The 22,235-nt window shown below is 44.1% G+C and overlaps 1 protein-coding gene across 1 annotated transcript; it reads right to left on the reverse strand.

Moving 5' to 3' along the window:
• Positions 1–2,709: 2,709 nt before the first annotated feature.
• On the reverse strand, positions 2,710–18,311 carry LOC114641635 (zinc finger protein 664-like). Its single transcript, XM_028790670.2, has 3 exons — positions 18,174–18,311; positions 9,907–10,417; positions 2,710–4,181 (listed from the first exon to the last, which is right to left on the reverse strand). Exons 2-3 carry the CDS (start codon positions 10,286–10,288, stop codon positions 3,097–3,099), a joined length of 1,467 nt encoding a protein of 488 aa, XP_028646503.2. The 5' UTR covers positions 10,289–10,417; positions 18,174–18,311; the 3' UTR covers positions 2,710–3,096.
• Positions 18,312–22,235: the final 3,924 nt, after the last annotated feature.

The following is a 22,235-nucleotide window of genomic DNA, read 5'->3' on the forward strand; positions in this document are numbered from 1 at the left end:
TCAACCAACAAATCATTCAGCAGAAGTGTGTCAAGAGATGAGACTGGGGGACTCCTTAATACTAACAGCAATACGCCTGTATAGTGCCTTACTGGGAGTCGAACTGCCAAGTCAGAAGCTTTAATTCTTTTCCTTTGTCTTGATAATAATCATTCTGGTGTGTGTTCAGACCAAAGTGTGTGTATTTGTGTGTGTGTATGTATCTATCTATCATATAGTGCCTTTCTCATCTATCTATCTATCTATCATATAGTGCCTTTCTCATCTATCTATCTATCTATCTATCATATAGTGCCTTTCTCATATCTATCTATCTTATAGTGCCTTTCACATATCTATCTGTCATAGAGTTCCTTTCTCATATCTATCTATTGTATAGTCCCTATCTATCTATCTATCTATCTATCTATCTATCTATCTATCTATCTTATAGTGCCTTTCTCATATCTATCTATCTGTCATAGATAGATAGAGTTCCTTTCTCATATCTATCTATCTATCTATCTATCTATCTATCTGTTTAAAGAGCTTCTTTAAAAAGACAAATCCCCCTTGGGGCAAATAAAGTTCTTCTACATGGCATATATCAGAGACATATGTGTTGCATCTGTCATTTTAACAAATGGCACATTACAAAAATTTGTAGTAATGCATTTTATTGCTACAAATATTTGTGATGCTCCATCTGTTGGAATGAAAAATACAGTGTATTTTATTACTATAAAAGTTTGTGATGCTCCATCTGTTGGAATGAAAAATACAATGTATTTTATTACTATGAATGTTTGTGATGCGCCATCTGTTGGAATAGCAAATGCAATGCATTCTATTACTACATACATTATAAAATACATTCTGATAGATGGAACACTTCAAACGTTAGTGCTAAGGTCTACGTTGGTTATTTAAATTTCAACCCATCTACCACAGCTTGTTGAGGCAATCAAACACAAAGTATGAACTCCAGAATGTCACCTCCCTTCACTACATATGGGTTTCTGTATTAAATGCACTTCATTTCAATAGAGGTTGGTCAGTGTGCCCAGCAATGCTCCTTTGCCCCTCACATTATCCAAAGATTGCCACTTCAGATCCATTCATTTCCATTCACGGCCTGCTACGAGCAGGAGGGTGCACAGCTGTGAATGTGGGGGGCCAAACTGTGTTGCTCATATTTGGTGGTTACTTTCCTCTGGATGATGATAGAATTTGCTCGGACTGTCCATAACTCTAAATTGGGGACACCTAGTGAGTGTGCGTGCGTCAGTTTTTCACCCTATAATGGACTGGCATCCTGTCTGTGGACAGTTCCCGCTTTGTGCTCGATACTTGTTGGGTGGGCTCCAGCTTTCCCGATTCCTTGACTCGGATAAGCAGATTTGAAAACTGGATGGAAGGCTGGCTTATTAAAGCAAATTATTATGTTGAAAGTCACACAAACTCATAGAAACTGGTTAAGGTAAATAACCAGTTGTTTTCAATTAGAGAAGTAAAACGCCTACATCACAGAGAGCTGACGTCTATTTTTTGGACATTTTAACAATGAGATACTAAATACAAATTCAATTGTAATGTAACTTTAGATGTAACATAAGACCAAAAACAACCCAATCACAAATCTTTGAAGTGGCACATTTAGCTAAAAATACAAAACTCCTGCTGGTCAAAGCTGCTGTCATCTTTCCGGTAATACTTGACAAACTCTGTAGCCTGAATAGTTTGCCATACATCTGTCATAGTAGTGGTGGTACTGCAGAAAAACTGGGCTGTGCTGGGCTGGAGGTGGATGTTAATATCCAATAAACAAGACACTTACAACAAAACAGACTCTTTTTTAATAGTCCACCCATGCCAAGCTAAGTTCAAAGTCTGTCCTTCATATCGTATACTTCATACTGTATGTGTGAGAATCACTTCCCACATTCCAAACTGCTATATAGCTTTCCTCTATGAAGTCCTTTCCACACATAGAGGTTGCTACTCTTTAAAAATTCTTTCTCACACTCACAGAATTAACAAAGTTTCTGCCCATTACGAGTTCCAATGTGGCATTGAAAGTGGCATCTATGTAAGAATCGCTTCTCACTTCCAGAACAGGCATGAGATTTCTTATCGGGGTGAACTCTTTCATGATTATGAGGACCACAGCTACAGTTATATTTTATTTAAAGGTACCTTTTAAGACATTCAAGATAACCTCGCAATAAATAAAAACAGCAAAGGTGAGCCTGAAAGTTTCTCTTCTTCATTTGTCCCATTGTTCTCATGGGGTTATTAACAGTGCTGCTATTTGAGGAGCACTTGCACTTTCAGAAGAGCCGTGAAGTTTATCAAAAGTCGTCTGCTTCATTCAGAACTACTATGGGGCTTCTCTCCAATATGAACTTGTGTGTGATTTTGAAGAGTCCTACTGTCAGCAAGTGTTTCCCACGTTCAGAACACTCGTATAGCTTTTCCCCAGTGTGAATTCTTCTATGCCTTTGTGCTCTTCATCAGATCATGAGTGGCTTCTTCATTTGTCCAAAGTAAACTGTTCCAGAACTGGACATGTTCTCTGTCAAAGTCTAATCTGTCCATCCTATGCTTGAGGCTTACCAGTGGTTTGCACCTTGTGGTGAACCCTCTGTCTCTACTTTCATGAAGTCCTGTCTTGATTGTAGACTTTGACAATAACAGGTCACCTCACAGAGAGTGGTCTTGGTTGTGCTAATGTTGTGAAGGGGGTCTTCTTCAACAAGGACAGAATTCTGTGATCATCCAGCACAGGGGTCTTCTGTGGCTTTCGAGACCTTCTGGTGTTGCTGAGCTCTCCAGTGTGTTCCTTCTCTTTAAGAATCTACCAAATGCTTGAGTTGACCACTCCTGGTGTCTCTGCTGTCTCTCTAAAGGGTTTGTCTTGTTGTCTCAGCCTAATGATGGCCTGTTTTTATTTGTATGGGCAGCTCTTTGAACCCCCTATTGAGAGAACACAGTGACAGCTTCCAAATGAAAAATCCATACCTGGAATCAACTCCAGACATCCTTACTGCTTAATAGTTAATTAAATAACATTTGCACATTCAGAATAGCCATGAAGTTTCTCAGAACTCATCTGCCTCATTCAAAACTACTATAGGGCTTCTCTACAATATGAACCTGCGTGTGCCTCTGAAGAGTCCTACTGTCAGCAAAATGTTTGCCACATTCAGAACAGCCATATGGCTTTTCCCCAGTGTGAATTCGTCTATGCCTTTGGAGGCCACAACTGTCCGAAAATCGTTTGTCACAGTCTGAACAGCCATATGGTTTTTCTCCAGCATGGTTCCTTGTGTGAATGTGAAGCCCACGTATTTGTGAGAACCGTTTGCCACACTCCAGACAGCAATAGGGTTTCTCTCCAGTGTGTATTCTCATGTGGCTATGAAGACTACTGCTCTCTGAGAAACGTTTGCCACATTCAGAACAGCTGTGAGGCTTCTTGCCAGTGTGGAGTCTTTCATGACTATAAAGACCACTGCTATTTGCAAAACATTTTCCACATTTAGAACAATAATAGGGTTTCTCCCCAGTATGACTCCTGATATGACACTGAAGGTGACTTATTTGTAAGAATCTTTTCCCACATACAGAACAGCAATGAGGCTTCTCTCCAGTGTGAATTCGCGTATGCTTTAAAAGGCTGCTGCTATGTGAGAATCGTTTACCACATTCTGAACAAAAGTGAGGTTTCTCTCCGGTGTGTATTCTGATGTGGCTCTGAAGGTGACTTACTTCTAAAAACTGTTTGCCACATTCAGTGCACAAGTAAGGCTTTTCTCCACTGTGAATTTTTAAATGCCTGTGCAGTCTACTTAGAAATGAAAATCCTATACCACATTCTGGACAGCAATGCGGTTTTTCTCCATTGTGAATTTTTGTGTGCTTCTGGAGACTGTTTTTATGGGGAAATTGTTTACCACATTCTGAACAGCAGTAACGCTTCTCTTCAGGGTGAATGTCGACATGTTGATGAGCTTGTTGTTCATCAGTGTTGATGGTGTCTGTCAGGGTCAGTTTGTCAGCAGGAAGAGGACTGTCCTGGAAAGAAGCTGCGGTCAAACCCTCTGATCCTCTTGTTGATTTCTTCATCTCCTTGTTCAGTTTGCAGTGCAGGGAGGGATGAGGAAGTGACAGTGGGGAGAAGCTGCCATCCTCCTGTGAATCTGTTAATAACAAAAACAGTTGAGTGAAACACGTATAAAAAAATAAAATATTTAAAGAGACAGATGGCACATTTGGTGAGGTTGGCACCTCCCAGTAAGGCACCATCTCTGGCCTGTCCACTCTGAGTGTGGACTTTGCCTGTTCACCTGTCTGCTCAGTTTCTCCGTCCTCCTCCCCACAACCCCACAGATGTGCCAGCTGTGTTAATCACCATCTGGTAAAACGGAAGGTGGACATGTGTGCCAGTGTGCCCTGCAGTGGGCTGGCATCCATCCTCAGGTTGATTTCAAAGTTGCCCCTAACCCTAAATTAAAAACAGGAGGGTGGATTAGGATGGTATCTTAAAGGTGGAGCCAATGAAGGTTAAGAAGATGCCTGTGACCCCAAATAAAACAAAATGTGGATCAAATGGAATTTACCATTCAAGTTTAAGCCCCCCCCCCCAACCCCCCCCCCCAGAATCCATGTGCAGTGGTCACTAGTGACCCCTCACTCTTTGCTCATCCCCATTTTCTTGTAGTCTCTCTCATTTCTATCCTTCTGCTCTTTAATAGCACCCAGCAGTTGAAGTCAGACGTTTGCCTCCACTTCAGGTGAATTCTTTCAAACTCACTTTATGACGCTCCACATATTTTATCCCAACGAACTATAAATCTCTCATATTGTCTAAGACGTCTACTTTGTGCAGAGCAGAAGTCGTTTATTCCAACAGTCTTAACAGACCTCCAAGAATTTCACTTCTTATTGACTAGAACTACAACACTAAACACCAAATCTCTTCTCACTGCACTACCCTTAACTGCTCAAGTCGCAGCTCCATACATCATTGCTGGTCTGATAAACCTCTAAATAAACAGGATTCTGATAAACTAATTCTTTCATTTATTTCTAGTAGGTCTGACTACTGCAATGCGGTGTTCACTGAATGTTCAAAGTGTTCTTTATACAGCTGCCAGTTAATCCAAAATGCGGCTGCAAGAATTGTTACAAGAACAAGAAAATACGAACACATAACCCCAGTCCTCAAGTCTTTACATTGGCTCCCGGTTAAGAATAGGGCAGATTTCAAAATCCTCCCTTTAACATATAAAGCATTAAATGGCCGAGGTCTGGCTTACTTGTCTGAACTTATCATGACTTACAAACCAGAGCGCACATTAAGATCTCAAGATGCTGGTCTGCTTACGATTCCAAGGATTAATAAAATAAAAGAAGGAGGCCGAGATTTTAGTTACAGGGCCCCTAAACTGTGGAGTAGTCTGCCTGCTACTATGCCACTATAAGACTCACAACTTCAGTTTCGCACACCCTGACTAGAGCTGCTGATTAACCTTTTAACCGCCAACTCCCTAAATATTCCCCATGCCAGGAGAAATCTGAACAATTTTCGTTTTTTTACTTTACATTTATTCAAGCAGTATTTACCTGCTGAAATGTTTCAAATAAATGGTCAATCAAAGGACGTAGCTTGAACAAGCGGTCACGGTTTGGATCTTTCATATCTGGCTCAGATAACGGGCAGCAGTCCAGTTAAGATGCTGGGGATACACCCACTCATCGCCATCATCCGATGCATCGTCATTAACAGTATCATGCAGCGCACGTTGCTGATCATCATTGTCGCTAAAATCTTCTTCAGAACTGCTACAATCATGATCAGAATTATTGTCCAAAATTGCCTGCAAAACCTCACTTGAAGTCAGTTTACGTTTCGCCATATTCACAGCTTTCACTTTCGAATCACATCACGTGATCGGCCAATACAAGCGCAGAGTTGTCGAAATACAACGTAGTAATAATACCCACGCCAAACTGTCAGTTATACTACGCGTCAGGCATTCACATAACCACAGGCAAATGTGCCGGATAATTCCGGCAGTAAGGCGTCAGCAATAAAGCTACGATGCCGGATATATCTGGCAGAGGGCGGTTAAGGGGTTAACTGTACAGACTGCATATCTGTTGTTAGTCATTAGCACTAAAACATAAGTAACATGATAGTTAGAATTTGTTACTAACCCTCACCTATTCGGGTTCTCTTCTCAGTACTCAAATGTGGCACTTGGTGCCTACGGCCCACCTGCCAAGCTGTTCTGCCTGCCTAAGGTAAAGTCATCTCTGATGGAGGATTGCAGGAATCATGGGAAAGAGGGGACCTTTCATCGGATTAGCACTATTTCAGCTGTGGAATGGCCAAATGGGGGAGGCAGCTGATGAATGAGGTCTCCAGGACTCTAAACACATCCAAATCATATTATGGGATATCATCTACTGTTAAATTCTGCTCTGTCCTTGTAATATTTTTGCCTCGCAGTTAGGAGACCCGTGGGTTCGCTTCCTGGGTTCACCTTGCGTGGAGTTTGCATGTTCTCTGCGTGGATTTCCTCCCACAGTCCAAAGACATGCAGGTTAGGTGCATTGGTGATTCTAAATTGTCCCTAGTGTGAGTGTGTGTTTGTGTGTGTGTGTGTGTGTGTGCCCTGTGGTGGGTTGGCATCCTGCCCGGGGTTTGTTTCCTGCCTTGGATTGGCTCCAGCAGACCCCTGTGACCCTGTGTTAGGACATATCGGGTTGGACGATGACTGACTGACTGTTATACTGTATTGAGGATGATTTGTGTTCTGTTCTGTGTATTTGTATTGTATTGACCCCACCACACTGCAAGCCCACACTACCTGGAAAGATGAGGTCTCTGCCTTTCTCAAGGTTTCTTCCATTTTTTTTTCCCTTCAAGGGTTTTCCTTTTCTTCTTAGAGAGTCGAGGCTGGGGGGCTGTCAAGAGGCAGGGCCTGTTAAAGCCCACTGCGGCACACCCTGTGTGATTTTGGGCTCTACAAAAGTAAATTGTATTGTATTGTATTTCAAATCCCAGACTCACGACTTCAGTTTAGCACACCCTGCCTAGAGCTGCTGATTAACTGTACAGACTGCATCTCTGTTGCTAGTCATTAGCACTAAAACATAAGTAATGCGATAGCTGTAATTGTTACTAACCCTCACCTATTTGGTTTCTCAGTTTGATGGCCGAGGTCTCCAGGACTCTGAACAAATCCAAATCCTATTATGGGATATCATCGACTGTTGAATTCTGCGCTGTACTTGTACTATTTCTATTGCACTATTGTATTGTATCGAGGATGACTTGTGTTCTGTTCAGTTTACTGAATTTACTCCCTTTTTTTTTTTTTGACACCCACTGTCCATCCAACCTACCATGGAAGGGGTCTCTCTCTGAATTGCCTTTCACAAGGTTTCTTCCATTTTTTTTTTCTTGTCTTCTGAGAGAGTCAAGGCTGGGGGGCTGTCAAGAGGCAGGGTCTGTTAGAGCCCATTGTGGCACTCCTTATGTGATTCTGGGATCTACAATCTAAATTGTATTTTATTGTATAAACCTCACCTTTAAACTTTGCCTTAATTTTTTCACCGCACAATCCTCTTGATTCCCTCTTCTAACTGTTCCATCCGCACTGCACTTTAGGGGGTTTGCCTAATATCTTTCCATCCTGGGCTACCACTGATGCTAGAAATTTACACTCGGGGTTATAAATATTTGGACAGTGACACCATTTTCAAAATTTTGGCTCGGTATGCCACCACAATGGATTGGACATGAAGAAATCGTGACACGATTAAAGTGCAGGTTTTCAGCATTAATTCAAATCAAGGGAATCAATTGAAGGTGGAGATGATGGACAGAGAGGGGTTTGACACCTCCACCACCTCAAAAATAATGGTAGAATTAATTATAGGCGGATGTGACAGACAGAGAGGGGGTTTGACCCCCCCCCCCAGCTCAGAATTATTGGTAGAATTAATTGGAGGCGGACATGATGGACCTGAAAGAGCTTGACACCACCCCCACCCCAGAAATAATGGTGAAATCAATTAGAGGCAGACATTATGGACAGTGGGGGGTTTGACACCCCCCAGAAATAATGGTGGAATCAATTAGAGGTGGACATGAGGCAGACGTGATGGACAGAGGGGGGTTTGACACCTCCCCCAGCTAAGAATTATTGGTAGAATTAATCAAAGACGGACATGATGGACCTAGAGGAGTTTGACACACACACACACCCCAGAAATAATGGTGGAATCAAAAAGAGGTGTAGATGATCGACAAAGAAGAGTTTGACACCACCCCAGCTAAGAAATAATGGTGGAATCAATTGAAGGTGGACATTATGGACAGAGGGGGGGTTTGAGACCCCCCCAGAAATAATGGTGGAATCAATTAGAGGCGGAGGTGATGGACAGAGGCCCCCCCAGCTAAGAAATAATGTTGGAATCAATTAGAGGCGGACATGAGATGGACGTGATGGATGGGGGGGGGTTTGACACCTCCCCCTGCTAAGAATTATTGGTAGAATTAATTAAAGGCGGACATGATGGACCTAGAGGAGTTTGACACCCCCCCCCCCCCCAGAAATAATGGTGGAATAGAGGCGGACGTGATGGACAGAGAGGGTTTTGACTGATTGTGCCCGTGCCTGCCTGTTCCTACAAAAGTCTCTCCTGTTTCCTGTATTTCTGATTTATTTGGCCCGGCTGGCCCTGCAGTTTAAAGGGCGCCCCAACTCTTTCTCTCGTCTCGATCTCTTCTATTACAGTACATCTGTGCCATAACTGGAACATAGTTATGGGGTAAGGAAGAAACTCCAGTCTGTCCCCTGTTTCTTCAAATGGGCACCCTCAGGCCTAACCTCAGCGATTGTTCCAGGGCACTACGAGACGGGTGTTATTATTGGAGACATGACCGAGACCTCAAGATCATCACTGAGACAATCAGCAAGGGGATCAGAGAGAGCAGGAATGCCAGTGCTACAGCCAGGATGATGAGGGTGTGCAGCCCAATAATAATAATAATACATTACATTTATATAGTGCTTTTCTCAATACTCAAGGCGCTAAAGAACAACTTTGCAGGTTTGCTTATTACGACACAAGTCTGGGTGGTGACAGCTGACTTAGATAGGCTGCTTAAAATCCCAGCACACATCACCAAGTCCACTCTGAGACCCGACATCATCCTAATTTCCGAGGTTACAAAACAGCTCATCACTCCTGGAGCCAACTGTGCTAACAGAAGGAGAGGAAGGACGAGGCACGGGAAAAGAAAATGGGAAAAACACCTGGAGGTCTGTTGAAGGACCAGGTGTATACCAGTGGGAGTGGGCTGCCGGGGATTTGCCAGTCATTTCCTATGGAAAGCCTATGGAATGCTGGGCATCACGGATGCAAGCAGAAATAGAAGCTGTAGAGAGGGCATCAGGATGGACCTGGCTGAAAAGGGGTGACACATGGGGACCACCTGGAACTGATAAACGTTGGTCGGGTCAGCTGGGAGAGGGTGTCGGTTGTAAAGACCCAAAACACCTTGGGTCCAAGGCTGTGCGTCAGTGGATGTGTGATTAAATGGTAATGTCATTTTTTAGGGAGGAGCCTCTTTCATTTCATAAATAAAAATATTATCCAATATTTGATAAAGTCACAGGTTTATGTTGGGAAAGTGAAGTGTTGGCCATCCGACCCAATGCTCCGAGTGTATTCTTTGTTCAGTCGGCTACCGTTACGCATCACGCACCTGAGCACCTGTTCATATTTAAATTCAATCAAACGCGTATCCTGCTCGCATTCCCACCCACGAGAAACACCAAGACAACCACTGATGGAATCTGGGGGTTCTCGTTTTCACTTTCGTGCTTGTTTAATCCCGTTACTTACCTTTTTCAAAACTCCCACACGACTGCTGCTCTTCTGCCTCTCTCCCGTTTCTTTCATTGATCTTCTCTTCAAACTCACATTTCAGTTCCACAGAATTCCGCTGGGTAGGCTGTTGTCCCGTATCAATGAACCAGGGGTGTGAACTGAAGAGAGACTCTTCACAAACATCTTGCTTGATAGTACGCCTTGGCAGTTCAAAGGTAACGGTGAAGTCTTTCAGATCCTCCACTTTAATCTCGACTGCCTCTCCCTTGCACCCTGAAATGCTTCCCTCGCCATCCTCCACCTTCACACACAGCTCCTCTAGTGTACCCCACTCACATTCCTCTTCTTTAATGCATGCTAGTCTTTGCTGCACGTCATTCTGTTTGGTTGAGGCCATGTTCTGTGTGAAACTCTTCCCTCGACCAAGTCTCTGCTCTTCTCTCCCCTAAGATTCCCAACCTCACCTGGACCTGGAGGCCATTTGACACCTTAATGCACGACCCACTTGAACTGGAAAAGAGGCTTCCTGTGACGATAAAAACAACAGAATGACTTCATAAAGCCAGCAAAAATAACAAGCACTTTTCAAAGCTGATGTCCAGTTTTCATCAAATGCAGAAAATTACTTAAGTTTTCATGAGGGATTTGAAAAGCTGTGAACCCTCCACGGGAAGGGTGATCATTGGATTGTGGCAACTATGGGGGAGTAACACTGCTCTTGGCACCAGGGGGTCATCCTCAGTAGGATCCGTGATCACTTGCTCACCTACCAGCGACCGGAGCAGTCTGGTTTAACACTTAAGAAGTCTGCCATCGACCACATCCTGGCACTGAGGGTTCTCATGGAGCGCAAACGCGAATATCGGTAGAGCTACTTTGCAGCCTTTGTTGATTTTTTCGTGGATCAAGCTGCCCTGTGGGACATCCTGAGGGTTTGCAGGATCCCCTCAAGGTTGATGGATATCATGGCCAGCCTGTACACTGGTACTGTGAGGGCTGTGCAGAGTGGAGGCAGAACCTCTCAGTTGATTCTGGGGTCCGTGTTCTGCTCCTACTCTGTTCAATACTGGCATGTAGTCCAGTGGCTGGGGGATATCTGTTGGTGAAGAGAGATTCACAGATCTTGACTTTGCTGATGATGCTGTGATCTTCAAGGAGTCAATGGAGGCTCTGATCGGGGGTCTTGAGAGACTGAGTGAGGGGTCTGAGTGTCTGGGCTTGTGAGGGTCCTGATAAAAACCAAAAGCCAGGCCATTAATGACCACTTGGGCACGGCCATCAGCAGGGTGTCTGTCTGTGCAGAGAGCGTCAACCTCGTTAAGAGGTTTACTGACCTCAGCAGTGACATTCATGTGACTCTGGTGACTCTTCCTATGAAGTCAGTAGGTGGATTTTGAGAGCATGGGGGGGTCATGAGATCGCTGGAAAGGGGTGTGTGGTGCAAAAGGACGAAGGTCCAAGTCTTTAGAGTCCTAGTGCTCCCTGTTTGTGGGACATGGATGCAAACATCCAGTGACCTGAGATGAAGACTGGACTCCTGTGTCTCTTCAGAGAATCCTTGGGTCCCGCTGGTTTGACTTTGTGTTGCTCATGAAGTCCCAAATGAGGCACATGACCTGCATTGTGAGGGAGCATCAGTTATGGCACTATGGCCATGTGGCGTTATTACCCGAGGGTGATCCAGCTCATTGTTGAGGACCTGAGTGTCTGGACCAGGCCAAGGGGACGCCCACGTAACACCTGGATGGGGTAGATAGAGGGTCATTTTCGGAGGGTGGGACTGGATTGCGTGTCTGCCTGGGGGGGGTTCCCAACCAGGATCCCGAGCCGTTTTATCGTGTGGTGGGTGTGGTGATGTGCTGAACCCTGACCTGATCTGACCTGACCTGAACCCTTTAAGTCAGCCTAAGAAACTCTCTGAAGATTTGAAAATCTACTTTATATGGCAATAAAAGTTCAGCTGACTGAGACAAAGTTAAGAACATGGACAAGGGAAAGTTTAAAAAAACAAAGTCATGTTATCATTTTTAACCATTTTATACTGACTGCAAAGGTCCAATCAGGGCTGACCCAAATGCAATGAATTTAACAGATCTGATCTAAACTAAGACCACCATTTCAGGGAGACTCGGCCTGTGAGGTTTTGAGATGCCACACCTCCATTTTGACAGCCATCGAAAACATGAACAAACCAACTGATAGCCTCAAGTAGGGCAGCCTGCTCTTATTGTGAGGGCCTGCTCGCTGCTGCACTCCTCCTGTCACTCCTCCTCTTTACTCTCAAATTCTCTGCTTCTCAGTCCTGCCATTTGATTCTGTGCTTAACCGTCCACTCTTGTCTCAACATCTTTCTAGTAAGGTGGTGGATTTCACGCCCACCCGATGTCACAAATTAATTTCTGGTCAGGTCAGCTCTGGCAAGAACTTCTCATGATGTCCCCACACCCATGAAGATTTCACATGAAATGGCGCCCATGTGCCCTGCTTTAACGGTGGTGCCAATCTTTCCTGTCTAGGACTGTGAGTGGTTTTCTATTTTGAAGTAATTGTCTTTATTAGTTTTTTGCTTGTAAGTTTTAGTTTTGATTTAAGTTGAGTTTTATAGCAATTAGCGTTTAGCTTTTGTCAGCTTGTTTGTTTACCAAAAAAATGCCCACCCGGCCAGAATTCTGCATGTCATAAAAACACTTTTCTTTAGAGTTGTCAAATTGTGCGTCGTTCATTTTGTGTACCGGTCAATTTAATCCACACAGTGTGACTGTCATGTTTGAGCCAGCATTTTCCCCCTGGCTGGGATTCAAATTTATATTTTGGGTCTGTTTAGTCTAATTTGATGTCAGTTATTTGTATTTCTGTTTATTTTAATTATCAATGTAAGTTTGTATGTATGTTAGAAAAGGGGCGTGGCCTAGGTAATGCCCCTTATGTTTTGTGGGTGGGATCACCTGCCAATCACCGTCCGGAACGGCCCTCCATGCTATTTAAGGGAGGACCTCCCATAATTCCTGGCAGTTCATTGAATGCACCGGGATGAAGAGTTTTTTGGTGGATTTATGTGCTTTGGCTTTGCTTTGCGTTTCCTGGAATTTCGACCTTATGCTCCTCTTGCGTTTTATTTTTGATTCTGTACTTTGTTTTCGAAGCACAATTTTTGGATTCCGTGTTGGAACTCTGTTTACTGCGTATCGCCTTGCCGTTTCAGGCGTCTCCGTGTGCTCTTCGGAGCTTTGGGGCTCGCAAGGTGAAAATCAACCTTTTTATTTTTAAAATCGAGATTCGTCTCGGCCCTTGGGGTTTCTAGTCGGGGTATTCTGACACTGGTTTCCCCTTCTAGTGGCCAACTATGGAAGGATTTGTGGTGCCTGTGCTTTCAGGATTCCCCAGATCACGACAGTTACTCTCTGTGACAGCGCAGTTGTCCCGTGGTAAAGCGGCAGCTCAAAACTTCCAATGCATTCGAAAAAGAAAAATGCAAGAATCAAGGAAGTTGTATGTGGCGATGTCATTGGTTGTAAGTTTGAACAGTTACTTAATTTTAGTAACGTTTTCATTTTTATTTGTGTGATTTCCTTTCGGGACAGTATGATTACCACATACATTTACTCTTTTATTTCATATGTATTCTTGTTAATTGCTGATCCTGACCATACTATAGGTCATCTACCCATTTCACAACCTTGAAAGGGTGTTTTTCTCAGGAAATTCTTACTTTCTTCAAGTCACTAACTTGAGCTGTGCCTCTGTCATTACTGCTATTAACAGAGAGGAATCGTTTCCCACGTGTACAGTGTGTTAAATCACATTGAGAGTGCTTAATGATGTTTGTATGATATTTTGAGCAAATGTGCGCAGATATTGCTGCTAAATGTGCTGCTATTAGTCAATCTACCATAAATTAACTTGGGGAGGTGCAGAAGCATTGACCAGCAGTAGTATTATCCACACATCACAGAGTGTGAGAACTGGTTCCATCGGAGCAGAAATACAACTGTGGCTGGTGTCAGATAAAACAACATGGGGACTGAACACTTATAGCCTACTGAATATTTGTCTCCAGTGTAAGTGCCAACGTGGATGGACTGGGCAGCCTAACCAGGACAGAGGATGCATCTATGCCCGGCTGCAAGGTAGGATGAGACCAGATTATTATCCCAGTCGGGGTGAAGGATTAATTGAGGGACTAGGGTTGGTTGTTTGTCAAGAGCAGTTCCTTCCCCGATCCACTGGGTGGCAGTGCTCATCTGGCGTGGACACTCACAACGATCCATGGGATTCGTAGTCCTGAAGGACAGCCCCGTTGGGGTCCTTGGGTGCTGCAGTGAGCAGGACCACCTATTTCACTGGGTTTCCACATGACTTGGAAGTACTCACTGATGTAATGTAAAAGAAAGCCGTCCAGGCTTTTCCAGTTGAGTCAGAGTCGGGAGGTTACAGGTGACACTCAACTGGAGATTGAAGGAGGGAAAACATTGACTTGGTTTGGAGAGTTTGGATTGGTGTTTGTATGTAATAGTGGGGGTGAAAAATAAGAAAAATATGTTTTAGTTGAACCCGGAATTGTGTAAGGTGGCATTGTGTCTGAGGTTTAGAGCTCAGTGGTGCCCCCTTTTGGTCACAACAGAAAAGATTTCAGTTAGCCAAACAAAAGATTAGTTTGGCAGTCCGCCCCCAGGACCTTTAATAACAGAAACTGAAGTACGGAACAGAGAACGACCAGCTTTCCATCATCACTATGCCAAGAAAATCAACACTGATCTGACATTCCCACTCACGCTCTCTTTTCCTCACATCTTCAAACCTCCGATATCTAACACCACCCTGGTCACTCGGGTTCTCTCCAGCTTTTCTTGCGCACCTTCACCTTTCCCTCCTACACCCAAAGCACACGTGTGGCCCGCTCACCGACCGCTTTAAATCCACCTCAGGGTGTTGTCGACTGGCGCCCCCCCCCCCCCCTTCCAGGTTGGTTCCCTGCATTGCACCCCATGCTGTCCACCGTGACCCTGAAACGATTCACAGGCCTGCAAAATTCAATGTCTTGAAAGTTCTCTTCAATATTTCAACTGTTCCTTACGTTTGGGGGGGGGGGGGGGGGGGAGGGGGTCACTGAATTCAAAAATAACATCCATTTTTTTTTTCCCCCATCATGTAAGGTTTTCCCACAGAATGCAACAGAAAAATAAATCTAGTATAACAAAAAACTCCAATCATCGTTAAGAATTTGTTCAATCTTCATTTACGTGACTTACTCCTTTCCGATTTTATGAGTAATCGCCATTGTAAATTAAAAGACAAACATTCAAAATTAAACCAAATAAAAATTGAAAACTTGAATAAAACTAATTTAAAAAAACGGGTTTCTACACGTGCACTCAATGGCGTTGTCGACCTTCCTTCAAAACGTCTCTTCAAGTTCCTGCAGTTTCTGGCTGCAGCCCCCAGTAATAGTCAGCGATACTCAGGCTAAAGCCCCACCGCCCCCCTGATACCTCCGCTCCAATTTTTTGATATCCGGATGGAGCTGCTTGCCTTGCTCTTCGCTCACCGCACCCAAGTTCTCCAAAAAGTCGTCCAAAACAGAGAGGGGGAAATGCAGCTGGAGGCTCACCAAACAACCCAGTTCTACTAATTTTGTCAACTTATTTTCAACGATGGCCTCAAAGTTTAGGTCGTTATGCTTACAACGGCCAAGTTGAATATGGTGATTTGTGGGAAAACCTTATGTGATTGGGGGGGGTTGGATTCAGCACCCCCACACTACATAAGAATCAGTAAAAACTTTGGGGGGGAAAAAATCGCAGGCCTGTGAAGTGGCAGTTGTAATGGAGGGGTGGCTGGCAGTGCCTAAACTGGAGGGTTTGTACCTACTGGACTGTGGCTCACCTTGCTGTGTGAATACCTGCCATGTTAACTGACCTGTTTAGCGTCCAAGATGGACTCCTCACACTCCTTCTCTTCACTCATCTGTTAATGGAATTCCTATTTCACATTGGAGGTGCCGTCACCATCACGTGCAGAATGCCTTTGTCTCCCCTAAAACAAACAGAATATCATCAGACCTGCTTAACTCCAAACTCACACATGTGTCCTGTTCAGCTCTAAACTGATAGATGATAGCTGATTGTTTCCTTTGATGGACTGGTGCCCCCTACAGGTTCTTTCTTGCCTTGCACCCCATGCTTTCCACTGTAACACCAAACTGAATTAAGGGGCCATCATAATGGAGGGGTGGCTAGCAGTTCCTGAACTGGTAGGTTTGTACCTTCAGGTCTGTTGTTCACTTTGCTGTGTGAATACCTGCCATGTTTACTGACCTGCTCAGGGTTCAAGATGGACTCTGAACTGACTAGTGATAGCTGATTGTTTCCTTTGATGGACTAGCGCCCCCTCCAGGTTGGTTCCTGTCTTGAAGCCCATGCTGCCCATGCTGCCCATGCCCACTGTAACCCTGAAATGTTTTTTTACCTTCAGGTCTGTGGCTCACCTTGCTGTGTGAATACCTGCCACGTTAACTGACCTTCTGTTCAAGGTGGACTCTGTGCTGACTGTGATGGCCGAGTGTGTCATGTGATGGACTGGTGCCCCCTTCAGGTTGGTTCCTGCCTTGAAGCCCATGCTGCCCATGCCCACTGTAACCCTGAAATGGCTTTGTACCTGCAGGTCTGCGCCTCACCTTGCTGTGTGAATACCCGCCATGTTAACTGACCTGCTCAGTGTTCACACTTCTTCTCTTCACTTTCTATGTATTCCTGACTTCTGTGTTAACAGAATTTCTATTTCATAAAGGAGGTGTCATCACCATCATCTCCTCTAAACCTAACAGAACATCATCAGACCTGCTTAACCCAAACTCACATGTGTCCACTTCAGCTCCAAACTGACTGCTGATGCCCAACTGTGTCTTGTGATGCACTGGCGCCCCCTCCTGGTTGGTTCCTGCCTTGCAGCCCATGCTGCCCATGTCCATTGTAACCTTGAAATGAATGAAGTGGCTGTCATAATGGAGGAATGGTTGGCAGTTCCTATACTATCCTATATATATATATATCTGTCCATCCATTATCCAACCCGCTATATCGTAACTACTGGAGCCAACCTCAGCCAACAGAGGGTGCAAGGCAGGAAACAAACCCTGGGCAGGGCGCCAGCCCACAGTAGGGCACACACACACACACCAGGGACAATTTAGGATCACCAATCCACCTAACCTGCATGTCTTTGGACTGTGGGAGGAAACCCACACAGACACGGGGAGAACATGCAAACTCCACACAGGGTGGACCCAGGAAGCGAACCCCTCCTAACTGCGAGGCAGCAGTGCTACTAACTGCGCCATCCTATATATATATATATATATTTTTTTTTATTTCTATATTGTTCCCAAAACACAGAATCTCGGAAATAACAGTTCACTTAATTAGCCCAGGAGTCCAAAATAAAAAACAGAAGCAGGTTGGAATGAAAACCTGCAGCCACAAGGGGTCCCCAGGACCGAGTTTGGGAACCCCTCTCTTCTCTATAGGAACCCTCAAACAGCGCAATTCTGCAGTGAATGATGAATTCTTCTCGTCACTTGCTATCGCAATGACCTATTTTATGATCCGAAAGGTCAGCATCAGAGCGATTAATAACGACTGATATGTTAGAGTTCGGGTAACTTGGTTCGTTTTGGATGTAAAGCCCACTGACGCTCACGGCCGATTTTTTTTATTTTGTAATTTTCCTTATCTGCCACGTTTGACTTTACTCTGCACTACTAACATAAAAAACGTTATTTATGCGTAGTCGGAGGCTAAAGTTAAAACGTTTGGTTTAAAGGTGTCCTCGGATATAACCTTTGTTTCTGTCCCATGGCGTATCGTCGAGGGTAAAAACAGCGGGCTTGTTCTGACGAGCAATTCACTCATCAGCCGATGTGTGGAACAAACCCATCAGCTTTCAGCTCTTTGTTTTAGTGTTTCTTTTACGAGTTTGTCACTTAACGAAGGTAAAGTTTTAATCTCTTATTTCACTTTCAGCACTAATTAAGTCTTAATGTCTTGTCAGTTAAGCAATAGAAGCTCTGAGAAGGGGCATCAGTTGGGCTTAACCGGGCCCTGACCGCGACTCTCTTTCTCTCGTTCTCTTTCCTTTTTCGTATCGCCCTGTCTCGAATTTCGTCGCCCCCCTTTCAATTTTTTTTCTTTTTGGTCAGTCTCCCCGCTCGTTTCATTTCGCTCTGATCTCCTCCTCCCACCCGATTCTCCGTTCCTCTCCCACCCGGCGCTGCTCCCGTTGCTCACCAACACTGGCCGCCCGCTCTCTCTGTCTTGATTTCTTTCTTTCTCTTTTTCTTATTTTGCTCTTCTTCTTCACGCTTTTGATTCTAAAAGCGCAGACATGAGTCTCATACAAGAGCCGCTGACAGACTGAAACACCACGAGTCATCAACGCGCGACAAGATGAGTTTTTGAAGGGAACAAAAATATCCAATCGGGTAAACGTCGCCCTCTACTGTACGGAAGGAGGATTGTTTTTAAAAAGCTCCTATTCGTATACTCCCGTTTTCTCTCGAATGTCACAATAAAGGCTCATAATTAGGCTCCGTGTATTGAACCTCGGAGAAAAGGCAGCTTTCTGGTGTCCTCTGTCACCTGGCTAGTCTGTGCCCTAAGGCTCCAGAAAGGGTCACTTCTGTGGAAAACATCACCCTGTGTTGTTCCCGTTCCAAAGATGGCAGGCGCCTCTTCACCTAATGACTACAGAGCAATGGCACTGACGTCTGACATCGTAAAGACCTTTCAGAGGCTGGTCCTGGACTAGAGGAGTCCTCTTGTGGTAGACCACCAGGACCCCCTGCAGCTGGCCTACTCGTAAAACACTGGAGTAGAAGATGCAATGATCTGTCTGCGGCACCAGGCTGCACAAAGCTGGCCAAACTGTGAGGATTCTGTTTATTTGCTTTCGCTGTTAAGCGGTAAACTCAGATATCTGCAGGTAGGTGAGCCTGCGGTGTCCTGATGGTGGATTATCTGACCAGAAGACCACCGTTTGTGAGACTCGAGGGCTGTGTGAGCAACACTGAAGCACCACAAGGAATAAGGCCTGTCAGCTTTACTCCTCATTCCGTACACCTCTGAGTAGAAATATCACAGCAGCTGGGGTCACTTGGAGAAATTCTCAGATGATTTTACACTTATGGGGGGTACTGATAAGGGGGGAGAGACAAGGGAAAGGAATCAGGGGGAGAACTTTGAGCTTTGTCAGCAACTTAACATCAGCAAAAAGCACAGAACTGCTCACTGACTTTCATCACACTAAAGAGACTGAATGTCTGGTCACAATTCATGGAGTGGATGTAGAGGTGGTCCTCTGCTACAGGTACTTGGGGGTCCACATTAATTACAGGTTGGGCTGGAACTATAAAAGAATGGGCAAAGCAGGCTTTTTCTAATTAGGCGACCTCATTCCTTTAATGTGGGATATCACAACCTTCTACATCTCCGAGATGGCCAGTGTGGTGTGCTGGGCTGGTGACATCACTTCAAGATAGGACCACTGAATCAACACACTGATTAAATGGGACACACTCTGCACCCCCTGGAGGTGGTAGTGGAGGAGAGAATGAAGACAACACTGAGTGCCATTATGAACAACACTACACATGCTGTGTGTGACACAACAACACTGAGGACTTCCAGCAAATGAAACATTCTTCAGAAGTGTGTCAAGGAACGGCACTGGGGGTCCCTTGATAGTAAACTTCACTGGGAATGGGACTGACAGGTGAGAAGTTTTCTTTTTTCGTTACATTTCTTCCTTTTCAGCCATTCTGGTGTGTTTTCAGACTGAAGAGTAAGTGTATGTATTTATTAATACATCTGTATACACAAATATTTATTTGAAGAGCATCTATGAATCTAATCCTGTCAAGTGCACTAAACTATCTATCTATCTATCTACCTATGATTATATAGTGCCTTTCTATCTATCTATTAATCTATCTATCTATTATATAGTCCCTTTAATAATAATAATAATAATAATAATAATAATAATAATTCATTACATTTATATAGCGCTTTTCTCAGTACTCAAAGCGCTATCCACACAGGGAGGAACCGGGAAGCGAACCCACAATCTTCCACAGTCTTCTTACTGAAACGCAGCAGCACTACCACTGTGCCACCTGTGCCTTTCTATCTATCTATCTACCTACCTATGATTATATAGTGCCTTTCTATCTATCTATTATATAATTCCTTTCTATCTATCTATCTATCTATCTATCTATCTATCTAATCCTGCCAAATGCACTAAATTATCTATTAATCTATCTATTATGTAGTGCCTTTCATATCTATTTAATCCTGCCAACTACACTAAATTATCTATCTATCTATCTATCTATCTATCTATCTAAGCAAAATTAACCAATTTGGGTTTTTTTTGGCTTAATTTTAGTTTCTCTAACAGCCTTTTCTTTTGAAATATACAAATATAACAATATCATTCAAGTGTAAAGCAAAATCAAAGCAATGCAGAAGAAAAACGTTTTTGGGATAAATTGTATTTATCAATCTAAAAGACACCTCTTTGTATTTAATTCATGGTGTGACAGTATTTCTTTGCTAATGGCCTTATTTTATTGCTGTCAGGTGTCATCAAACCCAGCATTCCCTCTGATCATTGTGACAGATGCCGGTGACTGGTACGAAACGTTCCTAATATGACTACTATTACTCGTACATGTGGAATTCCTCGCATCAATTCCATCTAACAGAAGGGCTGAGGTGAACCTCGTGCCAACTGCTGAGGAGACCCTCTGATGACCGGCCACCCCAATTACCTTTTGTGGAGCCGATTCTCTTGTACCACTAAACTCCTACGATGAGACTGTGACACGGCACGCATTCATAGTCTTCATAGCTCGGCAGTTTTCCTTCTTTGTTAAAAAGCCGTTTCACTAATAAATGCTTATTTTCCAATACATTTTTTAGTATTGATTTGTTCTTGAATTTTATATTCTCATTATCCCATAGGGTGTATCTATCTGGTGAGAACTTAGGCTTATACATTAATGTCCAAAGTAGAAGAACCTGCTTATGAAAATTAGACAGTTTTAGTAGAATTGTAACAGTTGCTTTTAAGAAAAAATGTCAGACCTGTCTAAAGATTAATTCGGTAAATGTTTCTTTTCTTATTAAGGAAATGTTGCATCCATTTCATTTTGAATGTAGCTTTAGCCGTTTTCAAATCAAGAACGCAATTATTTTGCGAACCTCACTTGCGATGTCTTTCTTTCATAGTGAGGTTTGTCTCTGCATTTACAACTAAATATTTTGGGGTCCGCCGATCTAATCATAGACAAGGTGCGTAGAACACTTAGCCGCGTATACAGTACCACCAGACTTTGACTATCAAAAATGTGTTCTAGAAATCTGTGTTGCTTTAAGCTTCATTTTTCCACCAGTAGATGGCAGTGTTTCCCCCCCGATTCGTGTTAAACGCCTGCGGCCGCCCTTCTGCATCGGCTCGCTCGTTGATGCCTCGTTTTGTTTGCTTTGGTTGGTGCCGTGGACGGGCATCGCAGCTCGAGTCTGCGCTGCTAAGGGACAAAAGCGACAAGAAGAAGATAAGAGAACTAGACAGACGTGGAGATAAAGAACGCGGAGGAGGAGGAGTGTTGTGCAGGTACGGAACATTTCGAACAGACAAAAAGACACGGGCAGTGGCGGGGCGGGTTGGGTTATGAGAGAGAGAAGCGCTCGTCTATGGATGTCCTTCAGTCCTATTTACAAAACTTGCGTACCCCCTGAAACGTGAATGCGTCACCCCCGGTGTGCTCGCCGCACCTTCTCACTTTACCGTCCGTGTTCACAGCGCGCTGAGGCACAGACTGCTCTGTAAGCCGCCCGCTCGTCTGGTCCGGTCCAGTCCAGTCCGAGTAAAGCGGAATTCACGAAAATCCGAGAGTCGCCCAAGCGTGTGCAGAACTGTAATGCCGAGGGTCTTGCGAGCCTCCGTTTCCAGTAGCTATGGTAAAGGAGTACGCAGACACTTCAGTCGGAGAGCCGCAACACCTGAGAAATTCTTTATTTTTAAGACTAGACTGGCAGACATATCTCCATTCAACCGACTGTTGGCATAGCCCTATACATAACGTCACTGCCATCCTGGGCCAGTCACTGACATTCAGCGCCGATTATCATCTGACAGAATTTTTAAATACGGGAGTGTTCCGCTCCAGCTGTTTTGGTGCAGTGGCTGCAGGTTTTCATTCTCTCTTCTTAATTGGTGACCTGTTTTTGTTGCTAGTTAATTTCTTTTACCCTCTTTTTAGTTGACTCGCTTTTCAAGATTAT

The sequence above is a fragment of the Erpetoichthys calabaricus genome, chromosome 5 (genome assembly GCF_900747795.2).
Source record: "Erpetoichthys calabaricus chromosome 5, fErpCal1.3, whole genome shotgun sequence".
NCBI lineage: Eukaryota > Metazoa > Chordata > Cladistia > Polypteriformes > Polypteridae > Erpetoichthys > Erpetoichthys calabaricus.

Coding starts and splice junctions, on each gene's coding strand:
- LOC114641635 (XM_028790670.2), bottom strand. CDS start 10,288: ATGGCCTCAACCAAACAGAATGACGTGCAGCAAAGACTAGCATGCATT. Junction 4,182..9,906: donor GTGTGGGAGTTTTGAAAAAG/GTAAGTAACGGG, acceptor TGTTATTAACAG/ATTCACAGGAGGATGGCAGC.